Source organism: Salminus brasiliensis, chromosome 21 (genome assembly GCF_030463535.1).
Source record: "Salminus brasiliensis chromosome 21, fSalBra1.hap2, whole genome shotgun sequence".
Taxonomy (NCBI): domain Eukaryota; kingdom Metazoa; phylum Chordata; class Actinopteri; order Characiformes; family Bryconidae; genus Salminus; species Salminus brasiliensis.
Genome location: NC_132898.1, coordinates 6320111 through 6347837, shown reverse-complemented (window position 1 = coordinate 6347837; position 27727 = coordinate 6320111). Strand labels below are relative to the sequence as shown.

At 40.9% G+C, this 27727-nt stretch overlaps 2 protein-coding genes across 5 annotated transcripts in view; both read left to right on the top strand.

Moving 5' to 3' along the window:
• The first annotated feature begins 2148 nt into the window (after positions 1-2148).
• park7 (parkinson protein 7) lies at positions 2149-11555 on the top strand. The gene is made up of 6 exons (XM_072665900.1): positions 2149-2295; positions 3607-3708; positions 5004-5063; positions 7802-7871; positions 10399-10485; positions 11098-11555. Exons 1-6 carry the CDS (start codon positions 2206-2208, stop codon positions 11256-11258), a joined length of 570 nt encoding a protein of 189 aa, XP_072522001.1. The 5' UTR covers positions 2149-2205; the 3' UTR covers positions 11259-11555.
• A 378-nt stretch (positions 11556-11933) lies between these two features.
• The window catches only part of kcnab2a (potassium voltage-gated channel subfamily A regulatory beta subunit 2a), a 113348-nt gene continuing 97554 nt past the window's right edge, over positions 11934-27727 (top strand). For 2 of the 4 annotated variants that reach the window (XM_072666585.1, XM_072666582.1), the window contains exon 1: positions 21809-22062. The gene's annotated coding sequence lies outside the window, so the exon portion shown is untranslated. The other 2 variants (XM_072666583.1, XM_072666584.1) reach the window with 2 other exon arrangements.

Here is a 27727-nt window from a genome sequence, read left to right as displayed (position 1 = left end):
TGCTGCTGTATAGCACTCTGGTCTGTTGCATATATAGGCGATTGCACATCTGTGTGTGTGTGTGTGAAGCATGCAGAGCCATGCTAAACCTGGAAAAAGGTGCCCTTGCACTTGCACTGCGGCAACTCTTTACAGAAGCAGTGCAGTCGTGAGTGTGAAGACATTTCTTTAGGAATTTTGCTCATTTTAATTTACATCATTGTTTTTGTGATGTCAGATGATCAACATATTTGCATATATCTGCATATTCAGGTCACAACAATTGTGCTGAATTTAGGAGTGTTTCAGCCAGTCTGCTCAGCTCAGAACTCTAAGCTAAGATGTCCATTTGGGTGGATGCCTGTATGAGTAGCCCAGCTTAGAACCAGAAGGATTGGTCCTCAGGTTCCACATTGGCTCCTATATAGTACAGTGTCAGTAATGGAACCAGGAGGGGTTAAACATGGACCCCATCTGGGCTGTACACTGCATACAGGGCCTAGATGGGACCATGTGAGATTAAAGTGGGCTGTAAGCATGGAGCCCATTTGGGAAGTAAAAACAAACCTACAGCAGTACAAACCTACTCAGAGCCCACCTCAGAGCCCACCTGGAACCCACCTAGCCATGTTTCAACCATGTGATAAAAACAGCCTCTAAGTGATAAAGAGTGGTTGGAAAATCATATAAAATAAAATACTGGCTGATTGACACCTATAATCACACAAATGTGGTCAGTGAATCTTAAGGGAAAAAATAAATAGAACAAAAATGTTATAATGCACAATAATACATATCTAACAGTCCCACAATTATGCTTTCTTTAAATCTAAAAGTTAATAACTGAAAACCTAGAGTTTATTTGTTACAGTACTAAGTTAAGAAATAACCGGGCCTGTTCTATTTCATAGCCTGCACTGCACTCTGGTGGTAGGAGAGGGAAATTATTCATACAGAAATTGCCCAAAGGAGTCAGAGTTTTTTTGGCCCTGAGAATAAGACCTGTAGAAATGGCAGTATTGAAATCTTGAGTGTCGGCTGATAACTATACTGACATTGAGTTTTAAAATAAGCTTGTGTGATAGAAGTCCTTCACTTAACGGTGCCGCAAAACGCATTTATTGAGTATTGTAAGCTGTTCTTTGATGTATAAATATTAGTATTTTACTTTGCTCGGTGTGAAAAATGCTCAGATAATGAAAATTAGAGTAGAAAATTAAAAAAGCAGTCTAAATTTATATAGATCCTGGTTTAAAGTGCTGGAAACCTAAAGATAGTCAGATGAGGTGAAGTAGAATACAACAGAGAGAGAGAGAGAGAGCGAGAGAGAGAGACGCAGTGTGATGCAGGTGGACTCTGGGACTGTAGGTGTCTGGGACAATGCAGACGTGTAAAGCAGCCCTAGAATGTCAAACTGTTCTTATCTTGGTCTATTTGAATAATGAGAGCTCGATACACGGAAGGGACGTTCCATTAACCTTAAACACTGTTATTCCTCCTTCAGGCCAATTACACCCCCCACCCCCAACGGTCTTTACTTACTATATTTACCGGTACAATTTACATAAACCCAGCCCACTAGTGAAAGCCCTACTCAGAACTGGCCTACGGTTGTTGATGATGCTGGAGAGCAGTACATCACCTCCAGACATGCTGCTATAACTGCTAGTTCTGGAAATACAGGCCTTATGACTATGGCTTTTCCTGTGGCTTTTCCTTTTCCGACAAAGTAAAAGCCAGAAAGAGCCAATCAGAGAGGACAGTGTTTTTTATTACACTGTTTAATTAATTACAGTGTTAAAAAGACGTGGCTCCTGTGAGCCTCTGCAGTGCCAGTGCAGCCAGTAAAAGCAGAGCTTTTTTTTTTAGTTTAGATTAGTTAAGTTTTTAGTTTTTCACACGCTCTCTGTAAAAAAAGAAAATCTATTTCATCTGATTCAATCTGTTTCATTCTACTGTAAACTTAACAGCATTTTTTGCCCAACCAAACATGCTTACTATTGATACATCACATTACAACCATCTTAAAATACTGAATCCATGCATTCAATGGCTTTCTTTAACCTGTTTCCACCATCCACTCCAAACAGCTGAGGGACTTTAATTTTGCCCAGTGTTTTCACATCTTCCTCATTTCACGGAAACGGTACTTTTATTTTGTGTGCTGAAGCCACAGCCCACTCCACTCTGCTCTTTGCTCCGCAGGGGAGGCTGCTCTGCTCAGGCATGGCTGCGAAACGAGCTCTGGTTATTTTGTCGAAGGGCGCAGAGGAGATGGAGACGGTCATACCTGTGGATGTCATGCGGAGAGCCGGGGTCAGTAGCAGCTAGCTAGCGAGCTACATAGCGCTAGCTGTCCAGTGCAGCACTGGGTGCTGACGCAAGTGAATAGCTGCTGCAAAAGCACTGTTTAGGGACAGCACGTTTACAGATTATGATTAAATAAGAGTGAATAAGACTATAGAAGTTTGTTAATTTATTTAAATCTGATTATTATTATTATTATTATTATTAATAATAATAATAATAATTTTAAAAAATCTTCTTAGTTTTGGAATTTTATAGTTCCACCTTAAATGGTGCAGCAGTGCTACTGAACCTGCTGCACCATTTAAGGTGGAACGGAAAATTCTTCATAAAAGTCATCATATCTAAGCAGAAAATGTCCCAAAAAAGGCTGTAAATGCTGTAAAACAAACCCTTTTCTTCATAAATGCTACTGTATGTGTAGTGTGAAATGCATCAGGCAAAACCACAGTCTTGTCAGTTTCTGGTGAGCTGAGAGACTGGACATAGTCTGGACAGTTGGCAGCCTGTGGAGATGAACTGCACTGTAGCTAAATGTCAAAGTTTGCTGCTATCATGGTGGGATGGGCTTTGGTTTTCACTGGTACTTGTGCTACTTGGCCTCCTTCACTAAACTACAGACTGTGCGTGACCTATCTGACAGTAGTCTGTAGACACTGGGTATTGAAGGGTATTGTATTCAAGGGTATTGACCGTGCTCGTCTCTCACTTTGCAGCAGTAACAGCCTCTACTCCTCTAGAAAGGCGTTACGCTAGATGTTGGACTGTTATTGTGAGGATTCGATTGCCCCACGGCTCAGGGTCCGGCTTCAAACCCCTCTAGCCTGGTCCTGGAGAACCCCCAGCCTTCTGTGAAAACATCTGATCCAGCTAATAAACTAATTGCAAGCCCTTCCTGAGTGGAAGCTCATGTGTTGGAGTAGTTACCCGCAGGATTCAACCACTGCTCTAGCCACTGCCTTACTTTGGAGATGAAGGCTGTAGGGTCATGTGTGGCCCAGTCAACAGACAGTGGTTTTCAATGGAAGTCATACAGTTGTGCCCCACGGTGTATCACAGAATTGTCATTGTCCCACCCTTGCATTGTCAGTTGCCTATTTTCAACTGTCTGGCCAGGCCTGTCCCTACCGAGCTCCCAAGATTAGTGTGCTTTCCTGCTTTTCTAGGCTTTGCTATTACAGTCTTCAAGACCTAGGCCATAGGCAGTTACATGCTAATCACACATCCTTGGCCAGATATTAAAATCCTGGTGTAAGAAAGAGGTTCTTATTGTTGTCCAGTAGTGAGCAGTAGTCCTCTGCATCTCCCTCTGTCTCGCAGATTGCTGTTACTGTGGCAGGATTGACAGGGAAGGAACCAGTCCAGTGCAGCCGGGACGTCCTTATCTGCCCTGATTCAAGCCTGGAGGAAGCCTCTAAAAAGGTGAGAGACCTGCATTTCAGGTATTGTCAGTAATCCTCTGTACTTTATTCTGAACAGGGTTGCATTTGATGACGTATTTGATGTTTTTTGAGATTTAAAAGAGGGAGCTCCACAAGGTTTATTTTATTTGTCAAATGTACTGACTCAGATTTCTTTACAGTGGTGATAATAGGAAGCAGAGATGGCAAATATATGGCTATATTTGTGTTGTAGTCATCATGACCCTCTGCTTCCTATTATCACCACTGTAAAGAAATCCGAGTCAGTACATTTGACTTAACTTCCAACTCAAAACGACCAGAGCCCACATTTGTTTCTAAGGTTTATGAGCATTGTTGATGATGATAAATCTGACAAAATTGGTTTTCTTACGGTCTTATTTTGCTTAGGGTTGCATTTACCAAAAGATTTTAGACTAAAACTTATTCTTTAAACCAGTGTTTTTAATATTTAATATACTAGCCTTTAGCTTTAGCTTTTAGAGGCAATGAAATATTCAGATGTTTGATTCCATTCAGCACCACTGTGAAAAATGTGGACTCTGTAAGATTTTGTAAAATTTAGCATATCACACCGAACCATTCAGAAGGACTTCAGACTGCGTGTGTAAACCTTAACAATGTATTTATGTGGAAAGAGACATTATATGTTCTGTTTAAAAATATAAACTGAATTAAGCTGGCCTATTTGCTGCTAATGGCATTTCTGATGCAACTACTTTTGACCCATTGACTTTTAATATGATTAATAAAGGACTTTAGGTATGTTTGTGGAAGTTTTGCACATTTGTAAGCAAGTAACTTTTGTTTATAAGGCACATTTTAAAATAACTGATACAGATGAAACTTGTGTGGAAAAGACAGGCTTAATAATACGACATAATAATAGGATGGCTTGTTCTCAGGACTGTGGCTATGAAGCACAGACTAAAAAGTATGTGGTTCTCGGATCTCAATTCCGTTCTCATTTTTCCACTAAACACTGAAAATAAAATAAACGCCACAGTGAAACATCTCACTTGACCAGGTAGAGTGGAAAATCTGCAGTGCCTGGTCTTCCTAGACTGTAAATGGAGTGACGTGTCCCCCTGCTATATATATGCACATGGTTCTGTAAGAAAGCACAACTGTATACAAGGGTATAGATTTGTATTCATAGCACTACAGACCGTGTTCTGCATAAAATTGCATTACACCAGCAAATGAGAGGGCCAGTGGTTATTGATATACATGGCAATAATGAATCGCCAGCACTTGACTCAGAATGTGTTGACTCCGAATGTGTTCTGCTTTCAGGGTCCATATGATGTCATCCTTTTGCCTGGAGGAGCGCTTGGTGCCCAGAACCTGTCTGAGGTAAGTAATCATTATTCCTAATCTCCTGTTTTATTTATATTTTATATTAAAGTGACATTTCAGTACAAACAGACTAATTAAAATGATGAAAGGGCCCCACTGATATAGTATATTGGGCTATATAGACAACTTGACATGCAGAAATTAGCCAAACTCACAGTCTAAAATAGATATAAATATATAATATTGTAGCTCTGGCAGTGGGACTACTCAGAATTCTTTGTAGTTAATTATCCTAATTTTTCAATAATGCTTCAGATACAACAAAAAAAACTGTTGTTAACATGTTATTCTTATGCAGTAGCTACATTTTACACAGCCATGGTAGTGTTTTGTCAGGAAGTGTCTGAATGTATTTTATGATGTAATTAGGCTGATGTAATTGATCATCATAAATACTGTCACATTGCCCAACTGTAATGCAGGCTGAAATCTGAAGACAAACCTACAATATTGATAAAATGCTTTCAAACCTAAACTTTAGCATTAGATCAACCTACACAGACATACAGTTTTATGCAAAAGTTTATGCACCCCATAAGGCTCAGATTATATATTTGCTAGCATCACAGGATCTATCAAAAAGTTCCAGTGTCGGAGAGCTGGGCTTCTTACAGAGCATGCTTTTATGCTCCATGTAAAAAGGGCACACCACTTAAGCTTTTTTATTTTCCTTTGATGCTGCAGCAGCGCCCTCCTGTGGCCACGTCTTGCCATTTACTTCTTTATTTTTTTATTTTTTTAAACATGGAGCGGTTGTGATAATCTGCCTTCTAAAATAGTTTGAACAAAGATATCACCACTAAAATCCGAGTCTGTTACCTTGCCAGTCCGCCACTGAAAACCTGCAGTCGTCTGTTTTTCCCTTCTTCTCATCGAATATCGAGTTGGATTGACGTTGATGAGATGATTTCTGATCTTACTGAATTGCCTTGTCGTGTCGGATGTGTATTGATAACACATCTATGTCATTTTGTGTGGATTTGGGCCACTTTTACTTGCTGTGTGAACGTAGCCCAAGTTCACATGCTTTCTGCTCATTCTAAATTAAAATGACTTGTTTTTGCGATGTGTTCAACTGAGCAAAAAACAAACATTACACGTAACGTGTGCAAAAGTAACGGCACATTAAATCTGTTATGTCTTATAATTTTCTGATATGTGAAATTGAGAAATCAAATAGGAATTCTGCTCTAAAATGTGCAAATAAGTTAAATATATTTCAGCATTTTGTCATGCCGGGTCAGGCACGGCAGTGAGAACACAGGGAAAGACTTGCAGGGTTGGACGAAGCAAGATTTTAATGAACAATGGAACACGGGAAAACAAAGTAACAAGAAAAGCCTATTCAGAGGTACAGCAATCTAAGGGTCATAACATGAAAACAACAAACAGGACTTGACAACTTAGTCTGGGCAACAAAAGACACCTGGGACTGGGAGGGCTCTGAACGGTATAACTGGGACTACATGAACTGAGCAGACACAAACTAAGGGGCGGTGACAGGGGTAATACAGAAGACAAAACACATGAACTTAAATAGTGAAGCATGGCTTCAGACCACTACAAAACAAAACAGGTAACCAAGAACTGCGAAGCAAAGCTTCGGATCAAACGACAACACAAGACAGCTAGAAACAGTGGCAAACAAACAGGACCTGAATAACAGGACAAACAGGGAAACGTGAACAACAGTAGTCAGACCAAACATGAAATATCTAGATCAGTGTACTTCCCCTTTGAGTAGGCCGTAGAACGCTGTGGTACAGAGGTTCTGGCTTCCGGAATCCCCGGTTTCTTATTTGGGTGTCGGGGCGGGTTCTGGGTCTGGGGATCGTCCTGGGGGAGAGCCGGACAACGCAGGCCTGACAGTTTTACGTTTTCTGTCAGACTTGGTCAATTATTTAAATTTTAAATATCAACTAAACGTATCATTTGTCCAGTGGTGCCAAACAATTACATATACAGCACAATACGGTATCTACTGCGTAGGGAACTGATATGACAGAAATTTGATGTAATTAACAAAAATCAGGACCATAACAAATTCTGAATAGCCCTGGGGCCATAACTACAAAAATACTGTCTAGTAAAGCATTGTTTAAGACTGTCTACATTATTAGAATATTATTTTATACTATATTAATTAAAGTGTTATCAAATAGTATCGCCCAAAAATGTTTTTATAGCCGTCAGAACTTAAAGAAGCATTATGCGAGAGTTGCTGCTTTTTTGCTCCTGGGCTCCCTCTACTGTTGGGGAGTGTAATTAATTTGTATACCACTGACTGGAAGTACAGACCACACTCCACCAAGCTCAAGCTCCCTCTTATGGACTTCTGTACACATGCATTTTATAAGCTACAGATACACAACCAGCATCTGAAGGTAAAGAAGTATGTGGACTGAGGCGGTAGAGTAATATTTCAGGATTTCAAACTAATGTGACTCCTATAAGTTCTGTAGTACAGTAGCAGCGTTCCGGCATGGGTGGCAATGGCTGAGACACCATCTTCCCCATTACAATTGATGTACCATCAAAATTACTTAAGCTTAAGTTATTTTAAGGTCAGAATTTTTACATATTGTTGCTTTAAATGTATACCTGAGTTGCATAATAACACAATAATACCATAAGTTCTTTATAGTTATGTGAGTATTTCCATAGTATGCTTAGGGTGCTGATGCTATTGCTCTGGTAATTCATTAAGTATGGTGTCTGTGTCTTCTTTTTTGTAGTCTCCTGCTGTGAAGGAGGTGTTAAAGGAGCAGGAGGGCAGGAAGGGGCTGATTGCTGCCATCTGTGCAGGTACTGTTTAGCCCACCGCATCCTGGACACGCATTAACCTCCCTTAGAAACAATTACACTGACTGTGCAGTACGTGATGAGCACACATACAGGACCAGGAACCACAAGCGCAGTGATTCATCATTTTCCCACCACTGTTTATTTTGCTGGTTGGATAAAGCTGTGGATATACTGTGCCTCAAAGAAGCAGTAGTTAGTGTTGTTGAACTGCAGACTTAAACCTATGATAATGAATGTAAATAGAGGGAATGAGGCTTGAACTGGCTTTGTCAGACAGCATGAGCATGCGTTAGGTGTGTCCATGTATTGCCATTCAAACTGTATTGTGCCGTCGGCAGTGCTGGTGAAGGACACTGGAAGGACATGGTGAATGAGGCCAGTGAGCCCATGTGCCACTGCGGAGCGGGCCGGAGAGCGTCCTAGAAAATTGCTCAAGTTCCCTTAGGAGTCTCTAATGAGTGAGCAGTGGCTCCTTTGGCATTCCTTCACAAGGCCCAGCTTATTTTAAAGCATGTGCTCTTAATATGCTGCATCAATAAGCAGGTGTCAAACTGTCAAGGAAAAACTAATGAAGGTGCTGAACTTTGAAGGCCATTAGGAACACACCTCCTTGGCTTTCATAGAGATGAATTCGGGAGGGGGGTTGCCATAATGCTGATTAGTCAGCAGTGGTATAATTGCAATACAGATCCTTGTCTGTATCTGTATTATCCATATAGTGCAGACCCAGGTCAGGATTAATACTAAACTTTGGGACGTTGATTATAACGCCATCTTTAACCTCTGTCACATTCAGGAGGAGACTGCATGATATTGGAGCCCAGCTTAAGACTCATGTAACAGGATTTTATCTGGCCAGCATCCGCCCTGCCAGAGAAACCGTAAAACATAAACTGTGTTGGATGACTGCCAAGCTGCAAAATCAATAATTAGGGCTTGTCTTTTTATTAGTGCTTTGGGTGAGCTCACCGTGCCGTCAGCATGCTGCCAATGTTAATCCAGTGCATTGGGTGCATTATCTTTAGACCTTTTCTAAATGCGTCCAGAAGAACTGAGTGGCAACTGAATATGTGTGTAATTGTAGGCGTGGCTGTATCGATAGGTTATAGTGATATTCATATTCTGTGTAGCTCTTAGAGGTGACCGTTGTCTGAAAATCGAGGTGCAGTCCAAACATTCTGAATGGTAACCTCCTAAATGTTTGCACCAGTTAAACAGGGGAAAAAAATTTATTTTGTAGATATATGTTAGAGTATGAATATGTAAGTCAATTAAAGACATATTTAAGTATGACAAGACTAGGGATGTCCCTATCAAGGTTTTTTTTACCCCCGATCTGAGTTTTTAATGCTGGCCATTGTCCATTTCTGATCTGATCTTTGTATTTCTATGCAACTTATGTAAGCTGTGCTAATACACAATATTAAACAGCAGTAACATCAATATATTTAGTAACAGTTTCTCAAATCACACTAAATTCTGAACTGATCTACTTTTTTAAATCACTGTTTTAAACTCTATAGTGCTTTATGTCTTACCATCCAGTCTTTCCATCCCTCCTTAAATGATTCAGCAGTTCCCTTCTGCTGTTAACATGTACACACTGTAACTGTGGCAGTTGTTAAGGTGGAATGAAGAGTTAGCATTAAATACCAACTTTAGCTTTTGTTTTGGCTACTAACTGGTAACGTTGCCATACTTGTGAGTATAAATAAAGCTCTTTGTTTTGCTCACTGAAATAATGTCACAGATGAACTCTGTTTTGGGTAGATTTCGGGAAAAAAAAAGAGTTCACCTGCAGTATCTGACGATTGTGTCTAATAATAGAGGATGCCAGATGGCACTCTGCTACAGCAAAAAAATTGGAAGGGGATCAGAACCTACACCTTTATCGAAAGCCTATACAGGATTCATTAAAAATACCTGGATCGGCACCCTTCACTGACTCACTGAACATCCCTGCACAAGACCAAATACCCTCTTTAGCAAGTATCACAGCTTATAAACACTTTTGTAGCAGCTTAAAACTATCATCAAGTTTTATCCACAGATTTTTAAGGGTGTTTAAGTCAGTAGACTACAGGGGCCATATTTTTATGTTCAAAGTGCTAGACAGCTGCTTAGATTGTATGGGCACGGATTGAAGCGTCAGAGAATATATAAGGCGTTTAAATGTTTTAACCTTTCCTGATGATGATTATGAACAAGCCATCACCCTAACAAGCTAATTAAGTTCTGTGAACTGTGAATGTGCTGTAGAATGAGACCCATCTGGTCACTTCATGCATCTTGAGTTTCAGGATTGTATGTGGATAAGACCAACTATTCTAAGACACATTTGAGCCATGTTATAGCGGAGTAAACGCATCGGTCTCTCCAAGACTAAGACAGCCAAAACACCAGTAATAACAGCGAGCAGATTGCAGTCTGCAGTCTGACCAAGTGTAATACATGTGGTTAAAATCTTATCAGGGTGCAATCCAGTTTCTAAACGGGGTCTGAGTATTAATTATACTTTTGGTTTCAGGGCCCACTGCGCTTCTGGCTCATGGCATTGCCTATGGCAGCACAGTCACCACCCACCCTGGTGCCAAGGACAAAATGATGACTGGAGGTAATGCCTTTGTCCACAATTTCAAAACCCAAGCTCTTCTCTTCACACTTCTCTTTCTTAGTTATTTGGATCATGTTGTTAGCAGAATGTTCCAGCAGGTGCTGTTCTGTAACCCTCTACAGAAGGTTGCATCAATTTTATCAATTAATTCAAATTCAATTCAAATCAATTTTACTTATTAATTTATGATACAGCACTGTAATGCACTGTATTAGGTAATGGATAATGTTCATTATGGAGGCTAGCTGCTTCGCAGTGTTGTGTTGATTGCTCTGTACCACTCTGTACCAGTCGTCATCTCCCTCTGGCATGGGGCACCACTGTAATGCTGTTGAGACATTTAAAGTGCGAAAAGTCAATTCTTGGTACACCTTCACTTTTGCGGCTCTAGAACATCTCACGGACAACCCTTTGCCCCGCAACCCTATTATCATACCCATCACATTCTATGCCTATTGCATTCTATGCCCATGGTTGTGCGAAGGGCAAAGTTTAATAATATTAATAATATTACTTTAATCATATTAATTTACCATAAATATATTTAAGACACTTGTTTATTTTTAAACTATATGTACAATTTGGTCATTTTGGCATTTGCTTTTCTTTCAGATCACTACAAGTACTCAGAGGCTCGTGTTCAAAAGGATGGCAACCTCATCACCAGCCGTGGTCCAGGCACCAGCTTCGAATTTGCTCTGACAATAGTAGAGGAGCTTATGGGTGCTGAGGTGGCTTCTCAAGTCAAAGCACCACTGATCCTGAAAGATTAATCTCTTAAATATTAACCTCTTCACTGATGACTGATCCATTAACGAATACACAAAACCCAGGTATCCTTTAGTTATCCCTCATGTGGAGCAGAATTTCAACATTTTCTCACTATTGTTAGCTTCTGAGAAAATAAAACCAAGGAATAAATTGCTTTTTTCTTTTGCTGGAACTAATGCACTCGATTTAAGGCACTTCAGATCTTTATTTTTGCTATGTAGTAATGCTGAACCTAATGTGAATAGGCCTGTGACGTGGCATGATAAATTATAATAAAGGCACAAAGTGATGTTTATTCACTACGTTGTTCAGAGTATTGTTTTATTTATAATATTTAACTTAAAAGTATAATATGTAGCTTAATTTAAATGTACTTATAATACTTTTTTAAATTAACACACAAGATTATTGTGTAAGAATTGCAGAAGCAGAAGTCGCAAATAACTGCTGGTAGCGCCTCGCTGTCCAATAGCAGTGCAGGAATGCCGTTTCCAGTGGGCGGGGACAGTTGTTTACTCGTCAGCAGTTGGAGAAGCTCGGAGCTGTTTTTCTGAGACAGGCAGTTACGACAGCCAATGACAGACGTTGCTCCGCAGTGATCGTCCTTGAACCGGCCAATGAGCGCAGCCCTCGCGTGCAACGAAGGTGCGAAGCGGCAAAACCGAGAGAGCCTCCCCGCCTCGACGGTTCGGGCTGACGGAGTTTCTTTGTGGTGGTCCTGAGATTAACGACATTCCCGGCTGGAGTGCGACTTTTCGTCCTAAAAGGTGAGTGTGTTGCCAGCTCCACCGAGCCGCCACCTCATGGTGTTCGCATGAGGGCGAAAGTGGCTTAAAATATCAGTCACGACATGAAGGGTTTTTGTGGGGCGCTAACGTTAGTTAGCTAACCGTTACGGTACTTCAGAGATCCCAACGGACGGTCGCGAGACCCTTAGCCGAAGTGTTTTTGATAAGTTTCAGTGAATTATTAATTAATAAAACTCTAATTATGTGATGTCGTGGGCCGGAACGAGGGGATAGGGCTATGTGAGCATCACTGTGCTGCAGCATCAGCCCAAACCAGGTGCACTAGGTCCGAGTCAAGACTGGAGGCAACGCTTATTTATCAATATCAGCAGCTAGCTATAGCTGTATACCACTGACACGGTCTGGTTTTATCCATTTATGTCGTTTTTAAATAGACCACAGCTAGCTAAATCTGTAGTACACATAAGGCTACAGTGCAGACACCCAGCCTTCCCCTTCCTCCCTTCAGAGAAACACAGCCAAGTTGCCGAGAAAGGCTCGGCGCTAGCAGCTAGTTTTCACACTTGCGCAGGACTGCATGTGTGACCTCTCAGCTCCGCGCGGCAGGGAGGTGAGCTAAACAGTGCTCCACAGCCTCCGACCGCATCATGCTGTGCTCTGGCTGTGACTCCTTTCTGCTGCTGTGTAGTATTGGGCGGTGGTGCTAAAAGTCAGCATCGTGATATTTTGTAAGTTAATGCTTCCTGAAGTCGCAGAGTCTCTGTGATAACGTTAAAAGAATGTCCTACAAACCTGGTGCAGCCTGTTTAGGACCTAACTGTTAAACCAAAAGGAGCATGATGATAGAAATGTGAACCAGGTAGATCTCAGTTAGTGCTAGTGATTTATCAGCCTTAACATTTGCACAGATGAAGTGAAAAACGTTGATCATCTACAGTGGCATCAGGCAGGTCTTGTTGGGTGGTCAGTACCTACCAAAAGTGGTTAAAGAAAAGACAACTGGTGAACCTTTGGCAGGGTTATGGGCACCTGGAGGCCACACCTCACAATTTACAAGAGTTGAAGGATCTGCTGCTAACGCAGTGACCAGTGATCATCTACAGTGGCATCAGGCAGGTCTTGTTGGGTGGTCAGTACCTACCAAAAGTGGTTCATAAAAGGACAACTGGTGAACCTTTGACAGGGTTATGGGCACCTAAGGCTAGTTGATGTAATCCCTGGAGGCCACACCTCACAATTTACAAGAGTTGAAGGATCTGCTGCTAACGCAGTGACCAGTGATCATCTACAGTGGCATCAGGCAGGTCTTGTTGGGTGGTCAGTACCTACCAAAAGTGGTTCATAAAAGGACAACTGGTGAACCTTTGACAGGGTTATGGGCACCTAAGGCTAGTTGATGTAATCCCTGGAGGCCACACCTCACAATTTACAAGAGTTGAAGGATCTGCTGCTAACGCAGTGACCAGTGATCATCTACAGTGGCATCAGGCAGGTCTTGCTGGGTTTTTCTGCAATGGAGTGGTCAGTACCTACCAAAAGTGGTTCATAAAAGAACAACTGGTGAACCTTTGACAGGGTTATGGGCACCTAAGGCTAGTTGATGTAGTCCCTGAAGGCCACACCTCACAATTTTCAAGAGTTGAAGGATCTGCTGCTAACGTCTAGCTGCCAGATACTACAAGACACCTTCAGAGGTCTTGTGGAGTCCATGCCTTGAATGATCTGGAGGAAATTTGAAGCACTTAGTAAATGATGTGCTGTGCAGTGACCAGTGATTTCTTGGATTATGCGCCAATCAGCCTTAACATTTGCATAGAGGAAGTGAAAACATTGATCATCTACAGTGGCATCAGGCAGGTCTTGTTGGATTTTTCTGCAATGGAGTGGTCAGTACCTCCTAAAAGTGGTTCAAGAAAGGACAACTGGTTGATGTAGTTGATGTAATCCCTGGAGTTGATGTAATCCCTGGAGGCCAGGGAGAAGGATCTGCTGCTAACATCTAGCTGCCAGATACTACATAATGCCTTCAGTGGTCTTGTGGAGTCCATGCCTCGAAATGTCACATCGGTTGTGGCAGCACAAGGTGGTGTTAATGTTATGACTGATTGGTACATGTGTGAAATGCACAAAACCGAATACATGACCTTGCCTGTTGGCGACTGCTGTTTTATGGGCAATATCTTGGCTGTTGTACTCATAATGTATCAGCTAGGCTAGATTAGGGATATTAGGGGGTAAGTGGTGAGTATATGAGTTGTGGGTGTCCATGTCCAATATTTTTCAGGTATAAACAGTAATGAGCCAAAGGCCTAGATACATTCCACTACCATAGACTCTACAGCTGTCACTACAGCCTTCATGGTAGAATGCAATTAGATCCTTACTGCAGTGTTTCAGCATCTAGTGTAGAGTCATCCCAGAAAACTGAAGGCTGTTACTGCAACAAAGAGAGAACAAACTCCCTATGAGTACCATAGATTTCAGATAAAACGTTGGATGAGCATCTGTCTTTTGGGCATGTAGTGCATCAGATGTAGTTACTTTGTTTAGATTCACTAGTTTTGACAATGAATATGTTCATGTGCACGTTTTATGTTTTATTCAGTTGCGACTTCTTACCTCATTTAAGTCATGTAAATTCAGAGGGCTATTTGTTTTTCAAAATGGAATACTAAGCATGTAGAGCACTTTGATTGTGGTGGACAAAACACTGTGCCGTGTACAGCATACATGTGTAGATGCATGTTTGCTAGAAGACAAGTGTTTTTCTTACATATTTAATGTGGTAGATCTTTAGACTTGATCTGGAAAGTCAGTGTCCTGCTGATTCTTGTGTTGAGAATCTAGACTCTAGAAGATTGTATCAAGAAGAGAAAAACATTAAAACTTTAAACAGAGAGGCTGATGGGCAGGTTGGCCTACAGTACTGTGTATTTGCTTTCTACTCCAACCAGCACCACAACACGAACACGCAAGAACTTTTAAAATAGCTACAGGCTACTGACCACTACTACAGGCTGCTGGTTTCCTGTGTGCTACAACTGCACTTTTGTGGGACAGAACGAGTTTCTCGTTCAATATTTTATGCTGGCTGTGATAGACTCTCTGCGCTTTCTTTTTTTGGATCAAACAGAAAAGAATCTCAGACAAAAACGTATTTATTGTATCTTATCTGTGGTCAGTTTGAGATCACATAATGTTAAAGAGAAGCTTGTTTGCATGTTAACAATCCTAACTTTATCATTAGATTAAAAAAATGTTAATGACATTTTTTTACAATTCATGCTGTTGTCTATTCAGTGTTCTCTTTGGAAAGTTATATGAAATATTTGTTTTGCTTTGGCATTGATATGTGTTTTTGATGTGAAACATGTAATAGAGCAGTGTTCCCAGCTCATCTTTTTATGCACAGCCTAGTACGATGTGTTTTGCTCCAACCTAAACATAGTGCAAAGCTATTACATTTTACTTTTTAAGTGAGTTAACAGCTAATGTATAGACCCCGAGAGGGTCCATATAATCATTCAGCATTCATTATTTTTTATCTCACAAGAACATAACCGAAACCCTAATGATCAGCAACGTTTTACTCTAATTGACTTTACCTGATCCACCTTATTACTACTTGTATTACTACTAGAAATCCTTAACTAGCTAAGATAGATATGTTAAATTTAAGTTGATTATTTGCTGTGTCCCTCCTCTTGAATTTGAACTCAGAACCACTGGATAGAAATAAACTGAAAGAGGTGCCAACCCAGGACTGAAGGCAAGTTGGCAAATCTTCCCATTTCACTAGTACAGCATATTTAAATGACATGACACAAGGAAGTGGAGTCTCCACTTCTCTTTCTGTCAATATCCGAGGGGCTGAAACTAACTGGAAAACTTCTACTGGAAAATACGGTGAAAATGTTTGTTGTGCAGCCTAGAGCCATGATTCTCCCTGTCATATAGCAAGAGGACGTGCAAGCTTTGTTATGAGTCAAAAGATAAATGGTATGAGAGATGACAAAACATCATTATGCTCATCACTTTGTAAATCAACTAAAATCAAGTACATTTCTAATACATTGTGCAACCTCCAAGCGTGCCGTACAGAAACTGCAAGTACAAGTACTGCAGCTGGATGAATAATCTGCTTATTCGTCATTGTGGCCCAACCTCCAAAATATGGCACCAGCATACTCTGCTGGAGAATTGTCCCCTCCTGTTCCTTTTGCACACGACTTCCTGTGAGATATTTCTAGAACGTTAACATTTGATCTGAGGCACATACAGTACAGACTAGCATTCTCCCGCTTGAGTAGCTGTACAGTAGCGAGCCAGTGGCCTGGCTCTCTCCACAGAGAGGGGTGAGATCATCCAGACTGAGTCATTGGTTAAATGATGCAATTACAAAACTCTTCAGTGCATCCCCTGATTGGATCTCCCCTTTCAGTGGTTCGAGTAGAAGAGGAGATAGCCCACTGCTTATAAAAAGAGACTCTTGGGTAGTTTTCTCAAGCTAGATAGGCCAGTGCTTGACTGCAGAAGGTCCATTGGCTTGTTTTAGGTTTTTTTTTTCTTCAAGGTTACAATTATAAATTTGTAATGTTGCTTAATGCTGGTGATGCAGCTAGATAGTACACTAGTAATACAGTACCTAGCCCTTTTCAGATTAGCTGTTAGATATTTTTGGAAGCTTTTTGAAATAGACAGCTCATCCTATGATGTCTTTGGTTTAAAACTATAGTTTGTAATATCTGTAATCTTTTAATGCTAATGCTTGTGTTTTTTGCTGAACAAATTTTCTGTTTTTATGTTTACGCTAAATTAATAAAAAGTCAAATTTATGTTATGTTACTTTTGTAAACTTCAAAACTCTAATTATCTAAGTGGGGCACATGTACACCAGTTGCCCTATTTACCTGTGAAAGTGTAACATTGGCTTAATGCTATAAGGATTCTGTCCCCTGGATCGAGGCTTACTGAAAGCACCTGGCCTAGTTTTAGAATACCAGTTCAATCCAACCTTTGGGTGCAGAAACATTGTCTTGACCCTGCCATTCTTTAGCCATCATGTTCTCTATTTGTTTTCTAGAAGAAAATATTTATGACATACCTTCAGCACTGGGGGCTTGAATTTAAATATACCTCCGCTGTGGTCAGAGGGAGTGACATAGACACTAATCCACCCCCCATCCCCCAATCCCCCCAAAACAAAGGTAACCAAAGTTCAAGTCAGAGATTCTTCATAACCAAGTGCCTTACAACCCTTTCTTTTGTAAGCCAAATACTTGTCATATGTAGTAATCTCAGACAGAGATGCAGGGCTTTATTAGGTCCTTGTCACACATTCAAACCCCAAAAGACCAGAGTGTCTTCCTAACAACCCTCTTAAGGTAATAACACTGCACTGTAGTAAGATCTGAATACACCTTGCTCTTCTAATATTGGAAACCATGTTGATGTAGTTCCAGGTTGTAAAATCACAGCTGTGGCCGTATCTTAACAGCAGCCAGAAACAGTAGTTGGGTATAGCTTAAAGGCATGTTGTCTTTCTAATTGGGTTAACTGTTCTTAAGTAAGAACACACTATACATTTATAAAGTACAAATAACGTTTACCCCCTTTTAGTGTAAACCGTGAGGTCCTAATCTTGGGTATTAGGGCTGATATAATTAGTTCTGTTTGCCAACTATAAGCAAGCAAAAACTACAAAATCTAAAGAGCTTGGTACTGGGTGTTTTTTTTTTTTTTTTTGTAAAACTTGCAGGATATTGGCTAATTCAGATTGCAGCTCCTGCGATAAGAAAATGATGTGCATTCAATTAAAAAAATGATTATTCTGTCAGCCCTATTTTACACTGCGCTCACTAAGAACATAATCACTGTCTGTGCTTACACATTGGCCATAGAGCAAAAACTTGCTTTTCACATAATACGCAATAGTGCTGCTATGATAATTGCTTTAAAACACCACAATGGCTGTTTTGGGCTTCTGACCACATGGTTGGCTAGTGTAGAGTGTATGTCACTTACTGTGCTGCCCTGTTGAGCCTGTGCCATGGATGCAGTGTTTCTGTCCTCCTTTCATACCTGTCTTTCTGTCTTTTGGTCGCATGATGTAAACAGCAATCGCAAACATCATCAAGCCAACTTAGCAATGTGATTCATTGTCGGCAGTCAGTTTGGTTAACTAAACCGGCAGCTTGTACTTGTGATCATTAACTCACTGTGTTACAGAGCAAGAATATTCGGAGTGTTGGCTTGTGAGAAAACTACCATCTGAGGCAGAGCCTAGAAAAAAAGAAGAGAAACGTAATTCTGCTTTTTACCCTTACAGGTAAACATATTACATTAGTCAGAGCGATGAAGCTGTTGGGCAAAGTAAAAAGTAAAATCTTTTTTTATGGTGCTTTTCAGGGTGTTTGGTAGCTGTTGTGTTGACAAAGTTGCCTTAACTCTGCCAGGAGAGTCATAATTTTCCATACATGTTTGCGTCACTGGCCATAGGATTTTGCTATTAAATTAGTTTGTATTTACCACCAGTCAGAAGGGTTGCTTTCACACAAAACGGGAAGGGGCATTCTGGAAGTACTCAGCTGTGTTGCTCTTATCTATATGAAATCTGAAATATTAAGGCGTTTGCTCATGCTTTGGTGCATCTCCAAAAAAAAAAACAGCTTATAGGTACGTTAAGACAGCTGACTTGTTCAGTAGACGTTCAGCCAGCGCCACATCATTTCAGAAATATGTTTGACCTTTCTTGGAGGTGCTTGAATAACGCCTTTCTTCAGGCCATTTTTTCCAGTCCAATAAAAATGTCTTTTCCTATGTGAACCAAATCATCATTACTAATGAGGTACAGTTTCACTTTTAGAAACCTTTATTTTACCCTGAGAAATTCTAATAAAACTGAAAAATAACACAGCATATATTGTAATAAAAGCTATTTATGGGCTAAATACCCATTAACAAGATCAAAAGAAAACTTTTGTGTCAGTCTAATGGCTTTAAACGTCCATTAAACATTACATCAGCTCAATTACATTGCGGTACATGAAAAGGCCATCCTCATTATTCTTATATATTCATGGCGACTGCATTGCTGCAGCGCATAGGCGAAGTGTTGAAAGTGGTCATATGATGGTAAATTTCACATGGATGCCCTGCTGCAAGGACATGCTTAAACAGAGGAGGCAGTGGAATGGTAGCAGAGGAAAGCCGAAGCCTGTGATGCCGTGTCTGGGCTGGAAGTGAGCCAGGGACCAGAGACACAGTGGTGCGCAACATTGGAGCTGCTGCAGTCCCCAAGGCTCGGGGCTAGGAATTCACATCGAGGCATGCGCTAATACAATCTGTGTGGAAAGTGAGACAAGCATTATAGCGTCAAATTCTGAATGGAGAGATGGACACAGCAAGAATGCAAAGATCAAACTGCCCTGATGGGACATTTATTTGTTGTAAATTTGAAAAAGACCTTTCAGCAGTGCTGTGAGTGCTGCAGTGTTGCCTTCATGAATTTTGAATCGAGTAACTCTGCGTGTTCTTTAAAGCAGAATAGGATAAATATCCTGCCAGCGTTACTCGTTGAGCTGGTTCCATGTCTGTGAAGCATTGATAATGTGATATCGGAGTGCATCATAGCATGCTGACCTTTTCTAATGTAATTAATCAAATGAAGCCCTTTTAAGAGTCTTTCAAGGACTTTCTAGCAATTGTGTTAAACCCTCTATTCTAATCTGTACACCATCGTAATAAAAATCAGAAAACCACAGGTGTTCTCCCAGGTGCACCTGCAAGGCCTTGACATTGTAGTAGATGTTTAGGTAACTCGCATCACTTCAGAAACAAGTTTGAACTTTCCAGAATGTGTCAATGGTGTAACTATGACATTTCACACGGCTGCTAGGGTCTTACTAGGTGGTTGCTGTTCTATTGCTAGATTATGCTATCCAGTTTCTGTTCCATTTCTGGTGGTTGATGGAAGGATGTTTTTAGGTGGTTGCTGTGGTATTCAAGGTCATTGTTGGGTGGTTGCATCGTTGCAAGACTATAGAAGCATCAGGGGTGACAAGCTGGTGCCACAGACTTTTTCTAGCAAAAAAGGTTCTGGGGTGAAAAATCACTAGGGGGGGAACGCTTAATCATCATTATCAAGTCAGATAGCCGTATTGTAGTACACCATTCTTGATCAGGTCATTCCAGAGTTGGTGGGGAGTTGATATCTTGAAAACTGCACAGTGAGGTAGTGAACAAAAATAAGATCTAACATATAAGAATAGTGTCAAAATCACCAGTAACCTTACATCAGCTCATTCATGATGTAGCATATGACAAGGCCATACTTTTTGTAAGGTTGTTTTTTTTTTGTTTGTTTGTTTAATGTTTGTCCTAGTTTAGCTCTGTTGACGTTCACCCAATGACTAGAATTTCCCCTACCACACAATGCTACCTATGCTGGAAAGGTGAAGGCTAGCATGTGTTTCCTCTGAGACACATAAACCCAACAACTAGTTTGTTCTAAATAGTCCTTTTTCTGGTACATGATTCTTCATATACAAGGAAATCCTCTTGCACACTATAGGTCCAAATGTTTATGGACATGAATGCATTCAGCTACTTTACATTGCACCCATTTCTGACAAAGATGTGCAAAGCACACACACAGCTTGTATAGTCCCAGTGGAGAAGTATTGCCAATAGAATAGGACTCTCTGGTGCACATAAACATGAACCAGTATTGGCACCATGCTTAATGCCAGGGTGTGGGATAGAGGTATAACCCCCCTGTCTAATACTTTTGACGTGAGCTGGGCATTTGGGAATGACTAATTTCCTTGTTGCAGAAAGCAATAAATTCCTCACAGCAGTGTAGTAGTAAAAGTCTTCCCTGGACAGTAGAGTATAGAGATGAACTGATTGTCGTTCAGCGTTTAACATATTCGTGCAAGATTGGTAATGCATTGCTAGTTCTGCTTTCTTCTGATACTCACTGTACTGGGCTGAATGACATCAGGTCTTCTGTTTCCCCAATGAGGCAGAGTTAGTTTTGCATGTTCTGTACTTGATTTGGTAAACAACAAAAGAACATCAGACTATTCACACTGCAAACGTCAGCATTGGACTTAATGGATTTTGCAGTCATAAGTGAGGTCTGAATTATCATCTTGTGTTTGAACAAGGAACTGCTGTATCTTGTGACCTTCTTTTTCAGCAATTTGGGGAAATATGAACCTCTGTTCAAATCTTTACGTCAGCTTTATGAAAATAAAGCGAATGGCAAAAAGAAGCTCAGGTGTTCTTTCAGGTGCACTGGCAAGGCCTTGACTTTGCAGTGGCTCAACATTTCTGGAAAATGCCGGGTAGGCAGCATTGTTCCTGCTGCTGTATTGCAACACACTGACAGTTTAAAACGAGTGTCTGACCAAACTGAGAGCCTTCTCAATGCGGTCACCTCTCTGCAATAGGTTTTAAGCAGCAAGCCTTCGGCAGTGTATGTCTCCTCCCTCTCTGTGTCTTGCACCCACTGCTTGTCCATATGCTTACTCGCTCACGCTGACTGTGCATAGAGGTGTGTGTGCGCTTGGTGTGATGTGAAGGGGAGGGAGCCTGCCTTTAATGCATCTGCGCCGTGCTCTGTTCAGTGACACATACTCTTGAGACTTGCTCACTCACTCACCACATTTTCTGTTTCTCACAATTTCTCTCTCTCTCTCTCTCTCTCTCTCTCTCTCTCTCTCTCTCTCTCTCTCTGTCTCTCTCTCTCTCTCTCTCTCTCTCCTCACATTTCTTCCCTCCCTCTCTCCTGCATTCCCCTCTCTCCCTTTCTCTCTTTTTCTCTCACACAGACACGCACTTAACCACTCAGGCATACATGCACACACATTGACAGCGGAGCACGCCGCCGCTCACCGCTCTTCTCTCATCCCACCCCTCCATCTACCTTCCCCCCACCTCCCCGTCTTTCTCTCATCACCGCTCGACAGCGGAAATCTGGCTGCACCCACCCCGCTCTCTTCCATCCCAGCCGAGCGGGGAACGCTGCGTCAGGCATCGGCAGAGGACAGAGGTGGGTAGGGGAGCACCATGACTAGGTCTGTCATCCCTTTCCCTCGCTTTTTTCCCTCCCTCCTCCTCCTCATCCTCCGTCTGCTGGAGCGTGAGACTGAAGGACTGGGCTTTCGGCGCATATATGTGTATATATATATATATGTGTGTGTGTGTGTGTGTGTGCATGTATTTGATGCAGCAGCATCTCATCAATTTTCATCATTATCTGTCTTCCTCTTCAGTCTGGTTGTTATAAATGCTGCATTGGAAGGCATATCTGCATAGTGTATTGCACCGGCAGTTATTTCTGCCCAGCTATGCCCCCCTCCCCCTGTGTATTTCATATTTAATGCATATCCTAGCCTTTTAAACACATATTTAAGCATACATGATTTAAAGACTGTCTCAGTTGCATGAAAATGATTGCCATTCGTTATCTGAATCGAAGAATCCTCACTCATCCTACCTGCTGCAGTGCCCATCTGTTACGTACAAATGTTGCTTTTGTGCAACAGAGTCCAGTTTTGATGCTACAAACTCTGCTCAGCCTTCTGTGGACATCACAACGTGAAGACGTTATCATGGGTCGTTTGTTATTCAAGCAGAACGCAGAGGCTCGTTGACATTCTCGGGGTCGTTTGCTGAAAGGGAAGTTGCTGCTCATGCTGGGATGGTGTAGATGGATTTTGCTCAGCCTCTGGGCACAGGGCCAAGTCTAGGGAAGGGAAGGTAGGCGCAGGTTGCAGGGTTTTGGTGCAGTAAGTTGTTGAGGGGAGCTGCACTGCTAGAGAAATCAGGTGCCTACACTGCCTTAAGCAAGCGTTCTCGTGAGCTTTTCAGATCGTGAGCTTGTGCTAAAATGCAGACATCCATAATGTTGACTATTGCCACATAACATGCTTTCTTTTATCTTGTTCAGTAAATGTTTGCTTTGAATAATCTGGCATTTTTCTGTTGAATTATGATATCAGATATTGTAGACACTCTGCACCAACCGACTGTTGTTTAGTCTGTTTGATTTTGCTGTAATATTCAGCAGTGAATAACGTAATGGCCATACATTTAGAACAGCACAGTGGATGTAACAGTTAAGCGTCACTAATTTTGGAGTAGATTATTGATTATTACTAATATTTTTAGAAATGATAGACTCTGTCATTCCCAACCTGCACCATGTTTTGACCAAATAACCAATTTTGTGTAAGTAACAACAAGAACTTGTCTCAAGGTCACATGATCTGTAGATGTCAGCTTTAGTACTTTTTTACTGCTTGTAAATAGACCGTGCCCCGAAGCAGCTTGTTTACTAGGTGGGCAAAGTAGGTGGTGAAATTGGGACCCTTCAGGCTAGCCCAGCTAGCTTCTGGAACTGTCTACTGTTTGAGTTCCACTACTGCAGTGGGGTCTCCAGATGGTGGCAAATAGGAATGTGCATTTCCCCAATACAAATCACACAGACATAATGCTGCACTATACTATACACATATAATTGCTAATGCTTTTTGTACTGCAGTTTATAGTTGATCAGTGTTATTACAATGGCACAAACAAGACTTATCCATATAAACAAGATCCATCTAAATTAGCAATGTAAAATTCTGTAGCATTGCTAGGTTGGTAAGCCCACTTTGAACAAAGCTAATTCATTAGATGTCTAGGTGCTGCTGAAAGTCATCCCTTCAGAGAGACTCAAATTGACAACAACAACTGTTGTCAGTAGGTTACCTTGCTTTTGACCAAACCCCTAAAAATAAAGGCACTAAGAAAGGTTTATTGAGTTATGCCATAGAAAAATCACTTTAGATTCCATTCCAAACTGCTCCACAGCTCACTGCTGGGGGGCTTTATACCCCTCTAACCCACGCCTGGCTTTAGACATGGTGCCTGTGGGTTTATGTTAGTCCTACTTTATTTGGCAATAATTATCTACAGGGACTAGACATGCTGTGTGTGCATTTGCACGTCTATGACAGCAATGGGCGCAACTTAAATAACTTTTATTTATTAACATTTATTAGAAGGAGTGTCCACAAACATTTGTCCATCTTTATTCCTTATAATTAAACAGGCTCTTTGTGTTACTGCACTCTTAAGATGGATATGCATGAGCTCTGTTCTGGCTGTACCTTGTTTCAAAAGCACTCAGACCTGAAACACTCCTGAGCACTGCAGTATGAGTGGGGGGGGATTAATTGTTGTAGACTGAATGGGTGGAGATATGTAAATTAGTTTCTGTATATGGTTTATGAAGTCTGGGTGTTGGATACATTTTTTATGTATTTTTTTTCCCACTTCTGATAAGTTGAAATGTACAAAATATGAGTCAGGTTTATGTAATGTTTGTCAGACTGAATCTGTCAAACAGTATAGACAGAATATCTGTTGCAATATGTGGACACAATGTCAGCCGGACCATTTAGGTGCAAAATGCTCTTAGTTTTTAATCCCTCTAGTCTGACTGTGCCCCCAATTATGAGTGGCCAGATTGGGGTTAGGACTTGGGACCATACTTTCACACAGATTTGATTGGTAATTTAAAAAAAAATGACCAAATGAATCCCTAGAGCAGTAGGTTGCTGATCGCTGGTGTTGGACCATAAAAAAATCTTTCTTTGCTGTAGTAAAACTCTCTCTCATTGCAAGGATGGGTATGTTTACATGACCTGGTATATGGAACGTATGTGCACAAGAGCTAGATTTACTAGTACTGTGCATTACTACTGTGAAACTCATGACCATGTTTCCAGTATTATAGGTCAGTGGTTCTCAAACTGTGGGCCTCTGGCCTCAAGGGGTGTGCTGAGGTGGTGCCAAACAGTCACAGCATGCTAGGAGTGTTGGACAGAGGACAGAGCGCATCAATCATGCTCATTATAATATCAGGCCACACTCAGGTCAGTTATGAATGTTATGTAATTTTTTTATTTCTATTTAAGTTTTGAATGTGTGCTGGATGCAAAGACAAAAAGAAACTCTCCACAGAAGTATCTCTAAGCCAGTGTCCTTAAGTGACCACCGTAATGTGCAGTCTCACGCCCCTCTGAGGCTTGAACATTTCTGGTCTAGTGCATGAGGTGCTCAGATGTATTTTCTGAAAAGGACAGGTCTCTGAATGCCATCCATTACAGTTAAAGCTCAGAGTGCTCAGCAGTGGAGGTCCTTTTAGGTGTCTTGATTTTGTGACAACCATTTAAATCAGATGACAATTGGCTGGAATGGACTTTGAATTAAAAACAAGCGTTAACTAGAAGGTGCTGGATAACACGTATTTTTGTTTTAATAATTTTAAAGTCAAGGTCCTCAGGTCTTAACAGCTGCCAGCCTGTAGTCCTCTAGAGTGTAAGAGAAAGCCTCCAAGTGTATATAGCTTTCCTCTGAGACGTTCTTAAGTGTTCTCTCCAATCCTCCTGTGGTAAAGATTTAGAGAAGCTGTCTGGCTTCATTAGTTTTCATTGGGCTGTATAGCAGGAAAAAGGTGTGCTCTCACAGGTGTGAGGAACACACAGTATTTATCACACCTGTCTGCTCAGCAGGTGTGTGTGGTGTGCAGCACATATTTGTTCTCTAGTTAGGACCACCAAAGGAGACTGGCAAACAACATTATGGGAGTGTACTGTTTGTATGATTCTGGACAGGACTGAGGGCAGACGCACAGTGACAGACCTCTGTGTGTGCAAGAGAGAACGAGGAAGAGGACAGATTCTTCCTCTGCAGGGGTACAGGAAACAGACTTCCTCTCCACCTGTCTGCAGAATTGCATAGCCTATTACATGTCTCTTACAAAGTGTGCCCGTGTCCTGTGAAGGCTAAGTAAACAGGATTACAGACATTGAGTTCTCAATCAATCTTAAGAAATGAATTGGACACTTGAGCAATAGAGCACGAGAGAGAGAGAGTACATTATCATGAATAATAATATCACCACATCTGTGATAGAGCTCAAAATAACACATTTTAGGTGTTCTGTTCTTTTATCATGAAGTAAAAAATAAATAATCTGCCTAGAAGCCCCTAACATTGTTTCAGGCTTGCTTTCAGGATTATTGTCTTCCGCCAACAAAGGTTGCTGAATTGCTTAGGATAGGGGTTTGTAAGTGTGGCGCAGTTTGCTGATTTAGCTGTCCTAATTGATTTTCTCACGTTTAATAAATCTGGCAATGAACAGGTGAGCTGGAAAAGCATAAAAGAGTCTAGAGTTCCGCACCCATAGCTTATGCTGCATTCCATTTGAACTGGGATGTCGAATTTTCTGAGTACCACATAAATAGTGAAACATATTTTGGTTAGATTCGCAATAAAACAATAAACATCGGACACTGCTAAATTTTCTTCAGGATCAGTGAAGCGTCTGTCCGTCCGTCTAAGTGGCGTTCTGTCCCTGTGCGTTCTTTTGTTGTTGCTATTTTTATTTTATTTTAAATGTGCTCTCATTGCCTACAGCCTGAACAATACCTTGTTCAGTTATACTACTGACCATCTCATTCTTTAGGACTGCTTTTGAGTCATGAAAATCAAACTTGCTTGAAAATATCGGAGGACTAATATTTGACTTGCTTCTCCTCACACACTGTCAGATGCCTCTGATGGAGCTCCCTACTTGGATAATCGAGAATAAGAACATTTGTTGAAACACACAGAACATCTGTAATATTTACGACTGATTCACATGAGATGAGAATTATTGGTAGATGGAAGTGACTGTCACAAGGATTTATTTGGTGTGACAGTAATGTGTAGAGTGTAGGGGCTGTCTTGTCTAAATTTCACCCACACAATCTCTGTAACACAGTAAAAATTGTGACATTTATTGTAACTGTGATTACAATCCATAGTAATAACAATAACTTTGAAAATTAGCTACACGTTTGTAGCACATATGAAGGCTGTAGGCTATGCTACATAATAACTAACCTAAACCTGCCAGAAGCAGCTGTGCTCTGTGAAGTCTTTTGGAGTGTATTAGAGACTTGAATATTGTCTGCATACAATGCTTGGGGTTTTTCTCATTTGCTACAGGCAGTGACTAGCTTTATTTTTGCTGTTTGCAGCACATAAATGCCTCTACAAGCATCACCATATAAATATATAAATGAAATATATATCAGCATGTAATTGTTTTTACATGTTTGTTGAAGATAATATATTCTGGGGTTACTTTTATAGTTCATTGAATAATGATTAAAAATGATTGACATGGTGGATTCTAAAGAAACTATCACTTAAATTCTTTACGAATAATTCCATTTTAATTTAATTTAATAAAATTGTATACATTTAGAAATTTTGATTTGGCTAAACAAACAATTCAGACTGGACATTTTCAATGCCTGCCATGCCAGACATGTCTCCTTTTAGGACATAAAAATCTAGTCTATTAGTTAGTTTCCAAAGCATTCTGCTTTGGGTCATTATCCCCTTGCACAGTGGAGCATTATCCAGTGAGTTGTTAGGCATTCCCTTTGTAATTGAGCAGACAAGATCTTTCTGTGACATTCAGAAATCATTCTGCCATTGTCGCAAAATTTAATTTAAGGTCCAGTGCACTTTCCCTGTGACGTTGCCTCCAGCAGTTCTCATGGATGAAGTGTTTTGAATTATTGGCAGATATATTTGTTACATATTCTGTTGTCTGCTGTTTTCACGTTTTTATGTTCAGCTTATTTTTTCAAAGCTGTGCTGGTTCA

Bases quoted from the DNA above. Each gene is read 5' to 3' on its own strand.
- park7 (XM_072665900.1), top strand. From the start codon at position 2,206: ATGGCTGCGAAACGAGCTCTGGTTATTTTGTCGAAGGGCGCAGAGGAG. The intron at 3,709-5,003 runs GTGAGAGACCTG...TTCTGCTTTCAG, and splicing joins TGGAGGAAGCCTCTAAAAAG to GGTCCATATGATGTCATCCT. The intron at 7,872-10,398 runs GTACTGTTTAGC...TTTTGGTTTCAG, and splicing joins GATTGCTGCCATCTGTGCAG to GGCCCACTGCGCTTCTGGCT.